Genomic DNA, 19,681 nt, shown 5'->3' with positions numbered 1-19,681 from the left:
CTGGTTTCAATCCCCAGTAAAACAAAAAGAAAAGCAAAAAAGGACTGGGGGCATAGCTCAGAGATAGTGCATTTGCCAATGAGTACAAAGGTCTACCAACCACTGTGGTCTGTGCTGTAGTCCCAGCTGCTCAGGAGACTTAAGGCGGGAGAACTGCTCAAGCCCAGGAGGTTAATACCATCTTGAGTAACAAAGTAAGACTCCACCCTACAAAATTTTTTTAAAAATAGTTACCTTCCAAATAAATTAAGAGTGATGAGTGCCAAAATTTTGAGGGAAGAGAATCCTGGGGTTTAATAATTACTCTGTGTGAGAGCAAGAGATATCACTATTAAAAAAAAAAGTATTTTCAGAGCTAGGCATAGTGGCACATGGCCTGTAATACCACTGACAGGAGGCTGGCAAATTCAAGGCCAGCCTTAGCAAATTAACAAGGCGAGCAATTTAGCAAGGCCCTGTCTCAAAAAATAAAAAAGGGCTAGGAATGTGGCTTACTGGTTAAGCACCCCAAAGATTTAATACCAGGTACCAAAAAAAGGAAAGGAATCTTAAATCTCATCTTGAATCTCGGCTGTGACAAGTACAGTGACACATGTCTATAATTCCAGCAACTTGGGAGGATCGAAATTCTGAGGCCCCCTGTCTCAAAACAACAAATAAACAAGGGCTAGAGATGTAGCTCAGTGGTAAATCACCCCTGGGTTCAATACTTAGCTAAATATATATATATATATATATATATATATATATATTAATAAAGATTCTTAGATGTGGTGGGTGGCACTCGCCTATAATCCCAGCAACTGGGAAACTGTGGCAATAGTATCACAAGTTAGAGGCCAGCCTGGGCAACTTGGGGAGACTCTTAACATAAAATATAAAAAGGACTCAGATCTCAGTGGTAAATTGCCTCTGGGTTCAATCCTCAGTACAAAAAAAAAAAAAAAAACTCAGCCTAATGCAATGATAAAACCGAAGATGTAAATGTAGAGGATTTAGGTCAAATCCAAAAATGTGACTATTATAGGAAATATGAAAATATTTTCTAGTATTTGTATTCCATTTAAGATGTCTGAATTTTGTGATTATTTTAGCCTTGACCAAAGAATCAGTCTTTATTCTCCTACTAACAAGCTTTATATAAGTTGTATTTGCTCAAGATTTCTAGGACTACCAATCAATCTTTTTTTTTTTTTTTTTTTTTGAGTTGTTGATGGATTTTTTTATTTTATTTATTTGTATGTGGTGCTGAGAATCAAACCAGTGCGTCACGCATGCTAGGCAAGCGCGGTACCACTGAGCCATAACCCCAGCCCTAGCAATCAATCTTATACTTAAATATGTGTGTGGCTTCTTGGGGTAAACTCATAACCATTACCCAAATTTCCTTTTCAAAAGAGTACTTAAAACATAACTAAAATGTTTACCAAAAACTACCCATTTTAGTCAGACATATTTATAATTCTTACCTCTTATTTTGAAAGTTTTTTTGTTTTTGTTTTTGTTTTTTTTAATGCTGATCAGGGTTCATCAGCATGAACTTCACAGCAAACTCAATCAACTCATCTCTGACCTAGGATTATATTCTTTTCCTTCCTGTTTACAACAGTTTAAGAATGCACAACTGATTCTCATTTTCTTCCCTCCAATTCTTTTTGCCAAGCTGCAACTGTAAAAGGGGATCTTTTTAATATATTTCACACTAAAAATAAAGAAGTACAAAAGCAAAGGTATTACAAACTTTAAGCAAGCAAAGAGAAATTCCAAGGAATTAAAGGCTCAGGAAAAAATTCAGGAGGGTTAGTTGTGATATGCCCTAGTACTCTGGCTAGACGAGACCTCCCTCCCAGAAGATTAGCAGGAGACAAAATGAAATCCTTTCTGCTATAGGAAAAAACTGTATGCAACCAACCACTTAAAAAATAATATGCAGATTTATTTCAAGCAGATGCTTTTATAAACTACCTATCCTTACATTTAGCAATAGGTTAAATCATTAAAAAGGGAAAACTATGAAGTAAGCTTACTTTGATTCATATTTCATGTCTTTGTGATGACAAATTATTATGTCAAAACTTAATCCAGAAAAAATGAAATTTATATTCAGCTAAATGCAATATAAAATCTTACCAAAATGCACACCTATTCCTTCAGAAATAAAAAACACAACTGCTATATAATCCAGCAATCCCATTTCTGGCTATATGTATCTATAACAATTGAAAGGAAGATCTCTAAGAAATACTTACACATCCATTGTCATAGCAGCATTATTCACAATAGCCAAAAGCAGAAGCAACCCAAGTGTCCACTAGCAAATGAAGAGACAAAATGTGAAATATGTGCATATATATATATATGTATCATGCATATATACACACATAAGAATATGTATACACACACATATAGTGTGCTATTTTCATCCTCAAAAAGGAAATTTAAAAAAAGGAAATCATGTCACATGCTACAAAAATGGACAAGCCCTGAGGCCACTGTGCTCATATTAATCCACTTAGGTGACATGTGAAGTATGTCCCATACCACATTGTTTTTCAATTTCAGTAACTCACAGAATAATTTTTTACTATAGTGAAGTCTCTTTATTGTATCTAATTTTAAATTAAACTTTATTATGTGTTGATTTTAATTTTAACCCTAAATAACCTTTCATTTCTAGAGAAAATGAGGAAATAAACAAGGTGAACTACATATACAAGCATTTCATAGATTTGAAAATATATGACTATACCATTTCATAGTTTCTATATGCCTGTTCTTCATGATCCAATTTTCTCAATGTGGCAGAAAGAAGAGGGTTATTAACAGGTCCTAAAAGCTTTGGTCTCCATTAAAAATAAGAGGCCAGTTATATGTAGACTTGAACCTACGTCCATTAAAAGCATTTTATCTTGGGGCTGGGGTTGTGGCTCAGTGGTTGAGTGCTTGCCTAGCACATGTGAGGCACTGCGTTCGATTCTCAGCACCACATATAAATAAATAAAATGAAGGTCAACAACTACAAAATATTTTTTTAAGTATTTTATCTTTTGTGTAGGTGAAACAGATACTTAATGAATATCTAGAAGTCAAGTTGCTTCTACTTTTGGCTATCATGAATAATGCTATGACTATGGATGTGCAAATAACTCTAAGGCAACAAGTTGCCAAGATTTTGGAAACCATTTTGAGACAGCTATATAGTAAAATACAAAATTGGTACTGAAATGTTTGTGAGAATGACCTAATTTAATTAGAGGAGCTTAAGTGTGTAGCTCAGTGATAAGAACATATTCATAGCACATGTGAGGCCCTAAGTTCAATCCTCAGCACCATCCAAAACAAATAAAAAACAGTACTTTAAGAATCCCACACCCAGCCAGTTCCACCAACTTTTAAGCAAAGAAAATCTATAAAAAAAAATTTTCTTCTACTTAAGTATAAATGCCCAGAAATTCATCTCATGGACCACTAATCACATATATACTCAAAAACCGGTATGCTGGGACTGGAGTTGTAGTTCAGTGGTAGAGAGCTTGCCTAGCATGTATGAGGCCTTGGGTTGAATTCCCCGCACTGCAAAATAAATTAACAAAGTATGTGAATTGGTCTGATAGTATAAAACAGTCCTAGACCTAGGATCCAGCTTTATAATAGGTGAAACCAGAGGCAGTAAGTCATTGTCAAATTAAGTTACAAACCAGAGGGAAAGAAATCACTCTGCATTGATGATTAGAAAATGGATTTAACAGGCAAAAGGACCTAGAAGAGCCCAAGCAGATTAAGACATCCTGGGCATAGTGGCACATGGGTGTAATCCCAGCAAGGAAGCTAAAGCAAGAGGATCAAAAATTCAAGGCCAGCCTCAGCAACTTGGTGAAGTCCTAAGAAACTTAGTGAGATCCTGTCTCAAAATAAAACAACAAAAGAGTTAGGGATATTGCTCAATGGTTAAGCACCCCCTGAGTTAAATGCCCCCCCCAACCAAAAAAAAAAGGAAAACAAGGAATGGTAAATGGTGGTCTGTTTACCCTTTTTTTAAGGCTGTTAAGGATTCAGAGGCATAAAAAAGCAATTAAGGGAATCCTCCTGGAGGGAAAGGATGTTGGTTAGAGTATGTGTCTCTAGTAGGGGGGCTAGGTGTGTGGTTGACTGAGAATAATAACTAGTCTCTTGCCATGCACAGTGGGTTCTGCCTGTAATCTCAGCAACTTAGGAGGCTGAGGCAGGAGGATCACAAGTTATAGCCCAGCCTCAGCAATTCAGTGGGGCCCTAAACAACTTGACAAGACTCTGTCTCAAAAAAAATAAGATAAAGGGCTAGGTAAGTAGGTCAGTAGTTAAAGCACCCTTAGGTTCAATACCCAGTACCCAAAATTAAAATCACTAGTCCCTTAACAAGATGAAGCCACTGAAGGCTTCTGACTATTCTATAGTAATATGACCATAAGCGTCTATTTCACTTTGTTAAAAACCTTAAACTCATCTACACTAGTCTGATCCTATCGTTTACTAAGTACAAAGTGCTCAAAACTATCTTGCTTTCCCTCACTTTGAAATAGATCCTTCTCAAAGGTGACCCTTTTTCAATTAGTTTAAAGAGTACATAGGAAGGACTAAATTTCCCTAATGAGACTGTAACCTTCTCTTCATGACAAAGCCTATAATTTCCTCATAAACCATCTGCCCCAAAGTGTTAGTGGAAAGAAAAGATTGGGAAACACTTCCACCCTCCATTGTAAAGTCCACTGTTATCTCATCCCTAATAAAACACACGTCATTTTTCCTTATTTTTTTATAGTGACAATAATTTATTTATTACTTGTTTTTTTAAAATATACATGATAGTAGAGTTTATCTTGCCTACTACACACACATGTAGTATAACTTATTAGGATCCCATTCTGTGGTTGTACATAATGTGGAGTTACACTGGTCATATATTCATAATGGACATAGACAATGATATCTGATTTATTCTTTCTTATTCCCATACCCCTTCCTTCCCTTCATTCTCTTTGTCTAATCCAACTAACTCCTATTGTTCCCTACCCACCTTATTGTGTGTTTGCATTGGCATATCAGAGAGACATCCTTCCTTATTAAAAGAGGAAAGTTGTGCTACCCTAATACTATCCAAAGCTTCTACAAGTCTTTTCAAAGTATTTGAAAGATGTAAATTTATTCTGTAGGCCACAGTATCACTGCATTTAGGCTGAATGGACATTCAAGCCAACCCTTATTAAGTGACTTGTCATTCACCCTAGTTCTGCTACTTAATACCTAACTTTATAAAGTAACAATGTTAACGATATGGCAGTTACTATATGTCAGGCACTATTCTAAATAAATGTTTACATTAATTGATTTAAATCATTATAGCAACCCAGTAATATTTTACAGTAATAAAGTATACAGTAGTAAAGTATTACTACTATCCTCACTTTATGTGTGTGTGTAGTGCTAGGGATTAAACTCAGAACCTCATGCACACTAAGCAGGAGTCCTAATACAGAGGTAGGCCCCAGCTTTTTTTTTTTTTTCCTTTTCCTTTTTTTAAACAGATGGGGTCTTGCTATGTTGCCCACACTGGCCCCAAACTCCCAGACTCAAGAAACCCTCCTGCCTAAGCCTCCGGAATAGCTGGAACTACAGGGTGTCCCACAATACCCAGCTTTCTGCCCCCATTTTATAGTCGAGAAAACCAAAGCAGAGAGAGTAAACAATCTTCCCAAGATCACACCTCTGGTGAACAGTAGAGCTGGGATATGAATTCCGGCAGTAGGCCCAAAGTCAGGTTCTTTACTACTGCCTCTCATCTCATCAAGTTATTTAGCCTCCTCTCTCCTCCACCTCCACTTTTTCACTAAGGAAGCAGAGGCACTAACAGGTCTGCATGCTCTTTTCTGAATGCTGTGGAGACAAACAAGCTTCAGAACTCAGACTATGCCATGTTTTAAGATAATAAAGCACCACCATAAATATATTAATGTTTCAGCAGTGAAATAAAATAAAAGCACGTTCACACTAAATGGGATGATTAAATGGGCTAAAAAAAAAAAAAAAAAAACCCCTCACATCATCTTAGGTCAGGTTAGGTTTTGCCATAAAAAAGTAGCAAAAAAGCTGGACAAGGTAATCCCAACAGCTTGGGAGGCTGAGGCAGAAGGACTTCGAATTCAAAGTCAGCCTCAGCAAAAGCAACACTAAGCAACTCAGTGAGACCCTGCCTCTAAATAAAATACAAAATAGGGCTGGGATGTGGCTCAGTGGTCAAGTGCCTGAGATCAATCCCCGGTACCAAAAACAAAAAAAAGTAAAAAAAGGCCAGGCTAGACGCCTGTAATCCCAGCAGCTTGGGAGGCTGAGGCAGGAAGATCACAAGTTTGAGGCCAGCTTAGTGAGACTATTAACAATTTAGCAAGATCCTATCTCAAAATAAAAAATAAAAAGGGCTAGGGATGTGGCTCAGTGGTAAAAATGCCTCTATGTTCAATCCCTGGCACCAAAAGGAAAAAAAAAAAAAAGTATCAAAAAGTTTAGTTTTCAAAGCTTTGTGGATTATGGAATTGCAGATAAACTTGTCAGACATGAGGCCAGGCACAATGGGACACACCTGTAACCCCAACTACTCAGGAGGCTGGGTTGGGAGTCTGAGGCAGAAGGATTTCAAATTTGAGGCCAGCCTAGGCAACTTAACAAGAACCTGTTTCAAAACAAGAAATAAAATATAGAGGTAATGGGGATATAGTTCAATGGTAGAGTGCCTGGTTCAATGCCGGTACCACTAAAAAAGGGGGGGGAGATAGAATTCTGGATATTCCTATTAATATCTGCCTTTTACAGTTGTAGGAAGTTACTTAATCTGAACCTGTCTTTATGTGTGAAATGAGTATTAATATAGGTATTAACAAAATTTACTGATTCAAATTTCCAGGGCTAAATGAAACAATGTATACAATGTACCTGGCACAGAGTCTAACATAGAAATGAGTCTAACATAGAAATACACAGTAGCTACTATTTAATATGAAAAGTAAAGCTTGGTAAACTTCTTAGATGGTAAGAGTATAAAGAAAGTATGAGTTTTAAAAGGCTAAAACATACTGTCATAGTAAGACAACTTTATAAATTAGTTCAAGGAAAAAGATAAAAATATGGACTACTTAAACTTTCATTGGGCAACCAAATTTGAAAAACAATTTGCAAGTTTAATAACCAGGTCTACAATAAGAACCTGGATCTGTCACCACTCTGCACATCTCCACATGCATTGCATGGCTTGTGATTATGTTCCATTCTAAATTAACCAGTAACTCCTTAAAACATGTTTAAGAAATTTATCTTGGGTTGGGGTTGTGGCTCAGTGGTAGGATAGAGCACTTGCCTAACATGTGTGAGGCACTGGGTTTGATTCTCAGCACCACATATAAATTAAAGTAAAAGTCCATCGACAATTTAAAAAATATTTAACAAAAGAAAAAATAAATTTATCTTTCACCAAGTGTGGTGGCATATACCTATAATCCTAGGTACTCAGGTACGCGAGGCAGGAGGATCACAAGTTCCAGGTCAGCCTGGGCAACTTAACAAGACCCTATCAGAATAAAAAATAAAAAGGGCTGGGGATGTAGCTCAGAGAGTGAGTGCACTAGGTATGAAAAAAAAAAAAAAAGCAAACTGGTAGAATGGAGCTCAGAAATCTATGCACATTTGTTTTGAGGACAACTGCCCAAACGTGTTTGCAAAATCATCTTATACTAAATTTACCCAAAAATTCACTTAACCTCTACTCATGCTCTCCTAAGATCTGCCCAGCTAGCTTCTGTTCTACGGGTAATGTGTGTCTGAATTAATTGGGGAATTTAGGGAGAACAGGACCAACAAGAAATGATGATGTACTTCATAGGCACAAATAACTAAGAATATCTTTCATTTTTTATCAATAGGAAATTAGCCATAACAGTCATCATAAGCACATATGAATTTTTTAATAGCACACAAAGATAAGTTGATCTTAGGAAGATCATGTGCAGTGATATCAAGAGCTTTACTTTAAAACAGTACAAAGTATGGTCTTATTTACACGTAAAAGGCAGAAAATTAAATTCATCAAAACATCAGATCCAATAAAACATGACTGGCATGGTTTGTATATGATATATTTAGTTAACTAGCACATAAAATATATTTATAAAACTTTTTGTTAATACCAGAAGTCTCTGCTCTTAGATTTAAACTAGATTTTTAACGCCCAACAACTAATCACTTCCAAAAGAAAAAAAATCAGATTACTGCAACATGCAATGGAAGAACTCTCTTGATACAGCACAGGGGACCATCCTAGATTGTCTAGATCAGAAAGTGACTGGCACTTGACTCTGCTATTTTATTGTGGGAGCCCTTTATTGACATCTTGAGATTTAAGTAGAATAATCACACACAAAATACTTAAGTGTTTTAAATATGTACAACTCAAGACAATCATTCAAGCATATACTCGAGGACCTAAATTCTCAACCTGGACACTTTAGTATAAGCTACTGATACCACTACTCACTGCTTCACCAGAATGGCTGTATATTTTTCCCACCAAAAGTAGAGCTATTGCACCATACGTTCATGGTCTCTGCAAAGAAAAGAAATCATTGTCTTGGTTTATATTTCCTTTAAAAAGTAAATTTTCTACAAATAATTTTAAGAACCTAGACAGTGAAATCTGAAGTTTTCTCAGTTCTTTTTAATGCAAATGGTACCCACACATACACAAAGTCATTATGGTTATTTGTAAAATGTGCAAAATGATCAGTTCTGAAACACAACTAGATATAACCTTTAATATGCATGTGCCAAAGAATTAAAATGCACAAGCATTTTTAAACACAAAATATGTACTTCATGATTCTTTAATTCATGTCAGGTAAAAAAAAAAATAGTTTCAGAAAGATTTTTCAGGGTTCAAATTTGCTTTATAACTATTTAAGATGGGACTAATAAGCAGAATAATGTGTACAGAGAAGCTATTGATCTTAGTAAATAATGTCCCTTCAGACATGGATTGAACAGGTGAGAAACTACCTTTTCAGAAGCCAGAACTGAAGTTTTTACCTTTTGCAGATAATCTTGACTGGTTAAATATTTCTATGCTTGGAATTGCTAAAGTTAGAGCTGTGTTTAAGCAACAAGTCTAAAAGTTTGCAGGCAGATAAAAGATATCCATAATCATTTCTACTGCCCTAAAACAAAGGAACAGAGGCTTTCAAAAAAAAAGGGATGGGAGGACTGAGATTGCTGCCCTTTCAGTTTGCTACTGTGGTAAAAGAACGTTTACATCACCAGGCCAGGTGGGATGGTGCACACTTGCAATCCCAGCAACTTGGGAGGTTGAGACAGGAGGATTGCAAGTTAAAGATCAGCACAGTAACTAAGTGAGACCCCATCTCAAAATAAAAAATTAAATCAAAAAGGGCTGGGGATGTTAACTCAGTGGTAAAGCAACCCTGGGGGTTCAATCCCTAGTACAAAAAAAAAAAAAAAAAAGGAATATTTGATATTTGCATCTGAGGGTATGCAATCAAGAAACAAAAAATCCAAAATGTAGAAAATTCTATAAGACTTTCTGGGATCCTAATTTGAACAAAACGTAAACAATCTTGGGGCTGGGGTTGTGGCTCAGTGGTAGAGCATTCTCCTAGCACATGTGAGGAACTGGGTTTGATCCTCAGCACCACATAAAATACAGGTATTGTGTTCACCTACAACTAAAAAAAAAAAAAAAAAAAAAAAAGAGAGATGTTCATTTTGAGACTGTTTATGACATTTTAACACTAACTAGAAGTTTAATGGTATAAAGGAATTGTTGCTATTATTTTAAATGTGAATGGTAGTATGGGGTCTTTTTTAAGTATTTATCTTTTTAGAGATCTATACTGAAATATTTATGGTTATGCCTGGAAATTGCTTCAAAATAATTCAGTGAAGGCAACTGTAACAACTTTGACTAAAAAGCAGTGAATGTTGAAGCTAAACAATACATGTATGAAGGTTCATTTCCATAATAAAAGAGTTCAACAAAAGCACCTCATCACTGATTTCTTATTGTCTAAACCATTAATAATTAATAATCACTAAGTAACTTGAAGGAATACTTATTACATATCAAAATTACAAAAGCATAAGATTAAGGAAGAAAAGGAAAACCCAAACTGAATTCATAGTGTTGATTATTCTTACCAGCTAGTATTTAACTGTTTTCATTACACATTGCTAACAAGCTGAATAACAGGCAGGAAATTTAAACTAAGAGAGCTAGAGATGTAGCTCAGTAGTAGAGCAAGCACCAGAACCTGGGTACCATACCTAGCAATGCAACCAAAGAAAGGAAAAAAAAAAAAAAGGAGGCCAGGCATGATGGTGCTTGGGAGGGGACTTGGGAGGCTGAGGCAGAAGGATCAAAAGTTCAAAGCCAGCCTTACTCTTACAATTTAAAAAAAAAAAAAAAGGTAGGGAGTGTGGAGAGCTGGGGATGTCACTCAGTGGAAAACTGCCCCTGGTTTCAATTCCCAGTAGCAAAGGAGGAAAAGAAAAGGCAAAAAGCCCAGGGTAAACTAGAGAACGCATGTTTTACCTAAAGGCATTCAGTTTCAAATAAATATTTCACTAAACAAAATATGTTTTTAACCAGATACTCAAACACCCTCATTTAGTGTGACCATGTCATTTACAGCCAAACAAGATACCTAGAAGAAAGGAGAAATAACACTCAACCAGGATGGTGCAGGCAGGCCCCTTCACGGTATTCACCTTACATGTGCAGTCATGTATTGCTTAATGGTGGGGATATGTTCTGAGAATATCAGTGCATACTTATTAAACTAAGACAGCTATAACTTCCTTGGGTAATATAATCTTATGGGGCTACTATCAAAAAATATGGTTCAAGAATATCATCTGTCCTTTCTAAAATGTCATTATGCAGCACATAAATATATATAAAAGCTGGAGCTTAAGCCTGCTTGTTTATATGTAAGTGAACTGGTCAAAGCCAAACAAATTAGCCTCAGAAGAACTAGAGAGGGGCTGAAGGTACAGTGCTATGGTAGAAAGCACGCTTAACATGCTTGAAGCCCTCGGCTTAATAAATAGCACCAAAATAAATAAATAAATAAAAACAAAAGCAGTAACACTTTTTGCAGACTGAAGAAAGGCACACGTACGCTGACATAGTCTCCCAAACATTCATTCTTCCCCAATTATCTCAGACAGACAGGAACCAAAGCTTCAGAGCTTTATGTCCTCCAATATTCAAGCTAAGGAAACAGGGAGTGTCCAGAGCAGAAGCCTGGCTACTAATTGAAGAAATTTGCTTGGCTCCAAGACCCATGTTCTTTGTATTATCCCACACAGCCACTAAAATTAAGCACTGAATTTCAGAAATACATATTTTTTTACTTTCTGCTTGAAAGAAAAGTTGCTAGCCCAACTGACTCTTTAATACGAAAGTAGAAAAAAACAAGAGGTTTTAGAATTAAGTTTGAATCCTTATTTTACTTACAAGGCAACTGGCCAAATTAAATGAACCTCAATTTCTTCCTAGATAAATGAAAAATACTACCAGAGCTATAAAAACTAAAGCATGTGGTACAATGCCTGGTAAAAAATAGGTTCTCAATAGGAAACTCCTGTTATTTTTACCTCGAGGTATAATTCTATATCCTATTCAAATGGGATACAAATTATTTTTAAAAGTGACTAATGAGGGCTGGGGATGTGGCTCAAGCGGTAGCACGCTCGCCTGGCATGCGTGCAGCCCGGGTTCGATCCTCAGCACCACATACAAACAAAGATGTTGTGTCCACTGAAAACTAAAAAAAATAAATAAATATTTTAAAAATCTCTCTCTCTCTTTAAAAAAAAAAAAAGTGACTAATGAATATAGTGTAGTCATGGCCTTGGTAGAATTTATTTAAAAAAAAAAAAAAGAAAGAAAATTTTCTGGATCCATCAGTTAACACCAGAACTATATATGAAATCAGGCAATGAAGGTAAGCGCAGGGCTGAGGCCATGGCTCAGGGTAGAGCATACTAGGTAGCAAAGCCCTTGGTTCAGTACCCAGCACTGGGGAAAACACAAAAACACGGGCGGGGGGCTAGGGGGTTGCCACATGTTATAATGAAAAAGGAACTCAAACTACTCAATCATCGGTCTTAGGATAATTCCTTGAATAGCTAAACCGTAAAGTCACTGTGTTTTATTTCCTCACCATTTCCATGACTGGCTTCTACACGTAGGTTTTAGAAGGCAGGGACTGTGTATCACACACTATACTCAAAATACCTAGGAGGGTACCACATCACATTACATACCGAAGTGCTCAATAAATATTTTCTTGAATTAAAATGTTGATATGGGATTGGAGATGGAGCTCAATGGTAGAGAGTTTGCTTATCATACATGCAAGGGCCTAGGTTCCATCCCACACTGAAAAACAAATTGAGATTGTCCCCTTAATGGCTTTTTTAACAAATAAAATAGCTCTTTCAAGCCAGATGGACAGATGTAGTGGCACGTGTCACCTGCAATACCAGCTACTATAGTCTCTGCTACTCAAGGAGCTGAAGCAGGAGAATTGCTTTAGTCCCAGAGTTGGAGGCCAGCCTGGACAACATAGCAAGACCCTGTCTCATTAAAAAAAAAAAAAAAAAAAAAGAAAAGCTCTTCCAACAGAAGAAATCACTGTTTATAAGAAACACTGTTAGCAAACGAGACCAAATTCAAAATTGCAATTTTCTACCAAAGAAAATTTTTTAAAAATCAAAACACTGACAGAATGAGCACCAAAAAAAACAGGAAAGCACTATCCATTCCATTTCTAAAAACAACTTACCTTATTGCACCTTTCTTTTGCAGATTTGAAATTCAGATTCTCTCACAATCACTGGCCTCTTCTGTTTGATTCAATAGCATACACACTAGAGTGTCTCTGTCGCTATTAAATACATCAGTTGAAAGGACACTTGTCTTAGTCTACTTTCTAACTAGGAAACCAGAAGTACAAAAGTCCTAACCCCAAATTTTTTTTTTTTTAATTGCAGAGCAGGGTGGTGCACACCTGTAATCCAAGCTACCTGGAAGGCTGAGGCAGAAGGATGGCAAGTTCAAGGCCATCCTGGGCAACTTAGCAAGATCTTGTCTCAAACTAAAAATAAAAAAAGGGCTGGGTGTATAGCTTGTTAGTAGAGCACCCATAGGTTCAATCCTCACTACACCCCCCCCCCCAAAAAAAGGGTTAGATGTGTAACTGTGGTAGAGTGCTTGCCTAGCATGCATGAAGCCCTGGTTCATTTGCCAGCAACATCAAAAAAAAAAAAAAAAAAAAAAAAATTAAACAAGGCATGGTACTGCATGCCTGTAATCCCAGCAGCTAGGAAGGCAGGAAGATTCAAAGCCAGCCTCAGCAAAAGCGAGGCACTAAGCAACTCAGTGAGACCCTGTCTCTAAATAAAACACAATAGGGCTGAGAATGTGGCTCAGTCAAGTGCCCCTGAATTCAATCCTTGGTACCTCCCCACAAAAAAAGTTAAGATTAAACAACATACAGAGGGCTGGGGATGTGGCTCAAGCGGTAGCGCGCTCGCCTGGCATGCGTGCGCCCGGGTTCGATCCTCAGCACCACATACAAACAAAGATGTTGTGTCCGCCGAAAACTAAAAAATAGATATTAAAAAAAAAAACTTTAAAAAAATAAACAACATACAGAGCAACTGTAACTGCTCCTGTCTTTTCCCCAGAACATCATACTTCAATATAAATTTTAAATGTTTCTTTTTTTCCCCCATACGGAAAAGGATTTCTGAAACTTGATGGGAGGGCAAGGAATTAAAAGTAAAACATACTAATAAGTCATTTCCAAACAGGTGAGACACCATTAGTGTGTGCTATTGCAGGAAACAGAATGGAGAGCAGTGAATGGGAGTCTCTGCACTTCATATCTGCAAAAGAAGAGAATAAAAAGGTTAACTAACTTAAAACAGGTTATCTTTTACTTGTTTAAAGCAGTGCCCATAAACATTTTAAATCAAAAGATGGCCTGGGGGAGTGGTGCAATCCCAGCCACTTGGGAAGCTGAGGCAGAAGGAAGGCAGGCTCAAAGTCAGCCTTAGCAACTTAGCAAGGCTCTAAGCAACTTAATGAGACCCTGTCTCAAAATTTAAAAAAGGGCTGGAGATGTGGCTCAGTGTTAAGTGTCCTTGGGTTCAATCCCCGGTACAAAAATTTTAAAAAGGATGAACATGTACTGGTTAAGACAGATTTGTAGATGAACTCTACCTTCTAGTCCTTAAAACAAATTTTCTGGCATGGTGGCCCACACCTGTAATCCCAATATTGGGGAGGTTGAGACAGAGGAACAGCAAGTTAGAGGCCAGCTTCGACAAATTAGCAAAACCTGTCTCAAAAAATAAAAAGGCTTGATGATATAGCTCAATGACAAAGTGCTCCTGAGTGCAACTCCCAGGTGGGGGTGGGGTGGCGATATACATTTAAATCGCATCTATAGTATTAGAAATTATGTTAAAAAGGATGTGTGTGTGTGCATATATACATACATATACATATATACACATATATATCCTATCTCTTCTTTAGATATTTCTTTTAACTATCATTAAAATTGGCAAAATATTCTTCCCTATTTAATAGCTACCTATGGGGAACTGCTGACAGTAGTAAGAATAACAGTAAAAGGTTTAACTTAACAAACGCTCTTTCCCCAGTAAGGAGTGACAGGTAACCTTTTAAGAACCCATTGCACACACCCCTTTCTCCAACCCTGCTAAAGTTAAAGGTTAATTTGAGGACAGACAAGTGCTCCTGTGCATCTTTTCCGCCATGTAGTACCCTGTTCCCTGCAAAACTCCATCTGCATTTTGCATTAACCCACCCGATCCTGGGTAGGTGAACCAGGGCCAAGTCTCAGGAAGCTGAGAGTGGGAGGCGAGATCCACGACCCCCTCCATCTGCACCCGCGCCCCCTGACCCGTGGCACACCTGCCCGCGCAGGCGCCCACCTGGGGCAGGGACCGCCCTCTCCCAGGCTCGCGCGCTGCCCCACGCGGAGCGCGCGCGACGCGCAGCTCAACCGGAGGGCGGTGCAGGCGGCGGGGCCCCAAGCACAGGAGGCAAAAGCCTGGGAGAAGGGCCGCCGGGGCTCACTCTCTCTCTCGGGACCGAGCCGGCGCAGCGAGCGGGGCACGGGCGCGGTACCTTTTGGACAGATCCATGAGGACCCCGGAGAAGAGCTTCTCTCCGAGGCGGAACGACACGACGAGCGCGTCCTCAATGATGTGGTCCAGAGTGACCCGCACCTCCGAGCCGGGAATCAATTGCGACACCGCGGAGTCCCCGCCCGCCGGCGGCACCAGCGCCGGAGCTGTGGGCTGGGGCAGCGGCGTGTCCTCGCGCTCCTCGGGAGCCGGGGGCTGCTCGCAAAGCGGCTCTGGGGAAGGTGGAAGGTCCGGCCCTTCTTGAGACGCGGCAACCGCCGGCTCCGCCACCCGGACGGGTAGCTTCTCCTCAGCCTCCAGCTCCGGACCCGCCGCCTCCGGGCTGCGGGCGAGCTCCCCTGGCGGCGGCGGCGGCGGCGGGAGCGGCGGCTCGTCGGCCTGAGGAGCGGACTGCTGCCCGTCGGCCTCGCCGTCCGGCACAGACGCTTCAGTGGCCGTGACCGGGAGGGGGTCAGTGCCGGCCTCGCTGCCGGGGATGGGCTCCATCTCCGGCTCGGCCTCGCCGGCGCCCCCCTCCCCGGGGGACGCAGCAGTCGCTGCCGCCTCTGCAGCCACGGCCGCCATTTTCTTCCTGGCTTCTCCCTCCTCCAACTCCGGCTGCGGCGGCGGCGGCACCGCTGCTTGGTTCCCTAGGCCTTCCCCTCCCTCCCGCGAACAGTTTCGTCCCGCCCTTTCCCTCATGCTCGCTATTGGCACCGCGCCATTGGCTCCATCCTACACCCCTCCCGCACTTGTGCTATGCCATTGGTCAGGCCAGGACGTCTTTCATCTAGTCAGTCCATCCCTCCCACACAGAATAAGAACTTCTCATTGGTCGGATGAGTTGTCAAATGTCGAATCTGAGAGGAGGAGTCGGGGTGGGCTCAGAGGGGGCGGGGAAAATCACAAAAGCCGAGCTCCGTACTTTATTTCCTCTTTCTATTGGTTCAAAGGGAAAATGTAGCTTTATGATTGGCTTACGCTCCTGCCCATTATCAGTCCCGGTCTTCGGAGGTGGGAGAAAGGACGAGATCACGTGGTGCGCTTGTTCTTTCAAAGATGACGGAGGGGAGGAGTAACGGGAGAATACGGGAGGGGGAACCACTTCCCAAGAATCTCTGCGCAGAGATCCTTAGAATAAATGTTATTTCTAGGGGCGGACCTGCTTGTGGCAGAGTGTGGGTACGACAGGCGTCTTTGGGAAGAACAACTAAAGTTGAGAATAATTTTGCAAGCACTTTTTGAGCCCCTACTCTGGTCTTCACTTTACTAGTATGGCTATAGTATGATGTACGATACATTCCCCATAATCTCAAGGCAGCCGCTCGAGTCTCCACACAAGGAGTGTTTTCCTTCACTTTTTAGGAACAAAGAAAGAATCTCCACTTTCCAGGAATTTAGTAATTTCAAAGAAGGAAAATGCTAATGAAAGAGAAGAGACACCTTCCCCCTAGACAAAGTGAAAGCAATCCTGAGACATTGCTCATTCTCTCCAAAAATGGGACACACCTGGTCCCTGGCAAGCATTCTTTCTTTCCTGACCTGTCCTATTTGGGCCTATTTGGGTATTAAAAGTCTCTCTTCAGTGTCCTGATGCACCTCCTTCTCTACTTTCATTTTAAGTCTCTTGATTTGTTTGGAAGAATCTGAATGTGTTTCTCTCAGACTGCGCCTCAGTCAGTCCTTTTCTATGGAAGAACAGAGATTGTTAGGCAGTGAGTATGCTTACAGGACAGAGGGAAGAAAAGTTTCCGATGTTGAGGGAAACAAAAATGGAATTATAAAGAATAATTGCAGCTAACATTTTTTGAGTATCGTGCACTAGGTACTAGTATACTGTAATATACCTCTCATTTTATACTTACAGGTACTATTATTATACGTGTTTAATTAAAAATTGAGCTACAAAGAGGCTGCTAAGACCACTCACCTGCTAAACTGCACAGTCAGAATTCCAGTTTTGCATTAAAAAGCCCAAAAATGGCAATAAGCAAATATTGTTATGTGTCCTATTTATTTCACATCAGGTGGCTCTTGGGAAAAATCCAGTAGGAGATGTCAAACAGGAAAGTTTTAGAATCTAACAGAAGGAAATAAATGTACTTAGTGTTCATTCTGTAGCAGGGATTAGGAAGCAGAGTCTTAGGTTAAGGAGTTTGCACTCGCCTAGCATGGGTGAAGCCCTGCTTTTCCCAGCGAAGTTGGGGGCGGGAGGCCGGGTCTGTTATCTCTTGCAGGCAAGATGCTTTCCTTCATGACACCCTGTCTAGAGTTCACCACAATGAGTTAACCATACATATAGGCTGTGAAATTCTGAGACCCTGAGTTTACAAATTGTGTAATCTCCCACAGGGAGAAAAAAAAAAATCTAACTTGGGTCCTAGGACCTTATTGCTTCTTATAGCAATTAATTGCAAGATACTGCAGTGAATAATTTACATTTCACATTTATATTGTGACATAGTAAGTCACCTCCTAAACTGTCATTTTCATTCTGCAACTCAAGTCTCTGTTGGCCTGCTATGTTGACCTCAAGTGTACCATGTTCTGCTTTACTTTCAGGGCCCTCTCTGTTCTCACCCTACCTTTCAAGATCTATTCTCCACTAGTCCTCAGGCCTTCTAATTCTGGGAATATCTGATCATCCATCCTTCATCCATTTATTCATTTATTCATTCAGCAAATAAATATTGAAGGCCAACTGTGCATCAGTTACTGGGATAGGCAGGTAGAAGGCATGCCATAAAGGTTACAAAAGATCTAGTAACTGCCTTTCTGAACCTTTTTATTTTTCCTAGTAGTAAAGCTAAGAAATAATCCAAAAAATGAATAAACAAGGGGCTGGGGTTGTGGCTCAGCAGTAGAGCGCCCGCCTAGCATGTGCAAGGCACTGGGTTCAATCCTCAGCACCACATAAAAATAAATAAAATAAAGGCATTGTGTCCAACTACAACTAAAAAACTTTTAAATGAAGAAACAAGATGAGGGCTGGGGATGTGGCTCAAGCGGTAGCACGCTCGCCTGGCATGCGTGCAGCCCGGGTTCGATCCTTAGCACCACATACAAAGATGTTGTATCTGCCAAAAACTAAAAAATAAATATTAAAAAATTCTCTCTCTCTCTCTCTCTCTCTCTCTCTCTCTCTCTCTTAAAAAAAAAGGAGAAAAGCTTTATTTATGAAAAAAAAAGAAACAAGATGATGATGGATTGTGAGTAATACTGTAAGAGATATAAACAGGGTAAGGTGACAGCAGATGGGAGAGGCAAAACAGTGTCTCCTCTAGAAAGGACAGATAAGGTGGGCTGAAAATGTCTCTCTAAAGACAGGACATTTTAATTAAGATACAAAGGAAAAGAAAGAGCCAGCTATTGACATTGCCAGGTGTACATTGGGGTCAAAAATAACAGCAATTGTTTAAAGTTCTGAGGCAAAAGAGAGCTTGACTTGTTCCAGTGTGGTTGAAGAGGAATGAACACCAAGATGAGTGGGTGAGATGAGGTTGGGAAGGAAAACAAGGCCTAAATCATATGTCAAGTATACAAAAGTAAGGAATTCTGCCCTCAGGGAACTCCAGATCTAGTGGGGAACCTGGCTTTTACATTTGCTGTTGTCTCCTGGTCACTTCTGCAGTCACTGTCCTTCTGGCATAGAACTGGCATAGAGGAGCCCCTTGATGTTTATGTCATGGATATCCACATGCTATGTGTGGCTAGCTAGATAGTGAGCCAGTGGATAGTTGGAGGATTGGACAGATGGTTGACTAGATGGATGGATGGTTGGATGGATGATTGGCAGGGATAAGAATTCCAGCTGGTTGCTTCAGCAGATCCTCTCTGTCACAGACTTTGATTTCAAGCTCTGCAGGGTACTATAATTTAGTGACTAAAAACTCGAGTAGATGTGAACAAACCTGTGTCTGACTCCCCAGTCAGAGTTATGACTCGCTATACTAAGAATGATCTTAGGCAAGTTGCTTAGCCTCTATTTGCTCATTTATAAGCTATTTTGTACATATTGTGTAATCTCACTTGTATCTTAATAATAACTATTTACCAATAGGGTTTGTTTTTTAATTATATAAAGTAAAAAGGGCATAACATATATCCTCAATCATAGTAAAAGTAGCTCAATATCTGTTAGCAACAAGGTGTAGAAACTTAGTCTTATTGTACATGAGGGGTATTGACTCCCCAATAATCAAACTTGTTATCATTAAGCAAAAAATTGAAACACTAGGATGTTGATACATGAAGAAGGATAAATATATTTAAATATGGCTTAGTGGTTATTTTTGTGGTCCTAGATTTTGTGGGAAGTCCAATTATAGCGAGAAGAAAACATGGGGAGTAAAGACTCGTTCAGGACAAAGGGAATGGATTTTCTCATAGGACATAACTGCCAAATCATAGCGACTAATTG

The 19,681-nt window shown here is 39.6% G+C and overlaps 1 protein-coding gene across 3 annotated transcripts in view; it reads right to left on the bottom strand.

Moving 5' to 3' along the window:
* Pwwp2a (PWWP domain containing 2A) overlaps nucleotides 1-15,875 on the bottom strand; it is a 37,363-nt gene extending 21,488 nt beyond the window's left edge. For all 3 annotated transcript variants that reach the window (XM_027938693.3, XM_027938694.3, XM_027938692.2), the window contains exon 1: nucleotides 15,263-15,875. In XM_027938693.3, the coding sequence (XP_027794494.1) occupies nucleotides 15,263-15,846 (584 nt within the window). In that variant the 5' untranslated portion in view covers nucleotides 15,847-15,875. The remainder of the gene's footprint in view (nucleotides 1-15,262) is intronic.
* Nucleotides 15,876-19,681: the final 3,806 nt, after the last annotated feature.

Source organism: Marmota flaviventris, chromosome 5 (assembly GCF_047511675.1).
Source record: "Marmota flaviventris isolate mMarFla1 chromosome 5, mMarFla1.hap1, whole genome shotgun sequence".
Classification (NCBI taxonomy): domain Eukaryota; kingdom Metazoa; phylum Chordata; class Mammalia; order Rodentia; family Sciuridae; genus Marmota; species Marmota flaviventris.
The sequence above is the reverse complement of the archived record's forward strand: the minus strand, read 5'-3'. Positions and strand labels throughout refer to the sequence as shown.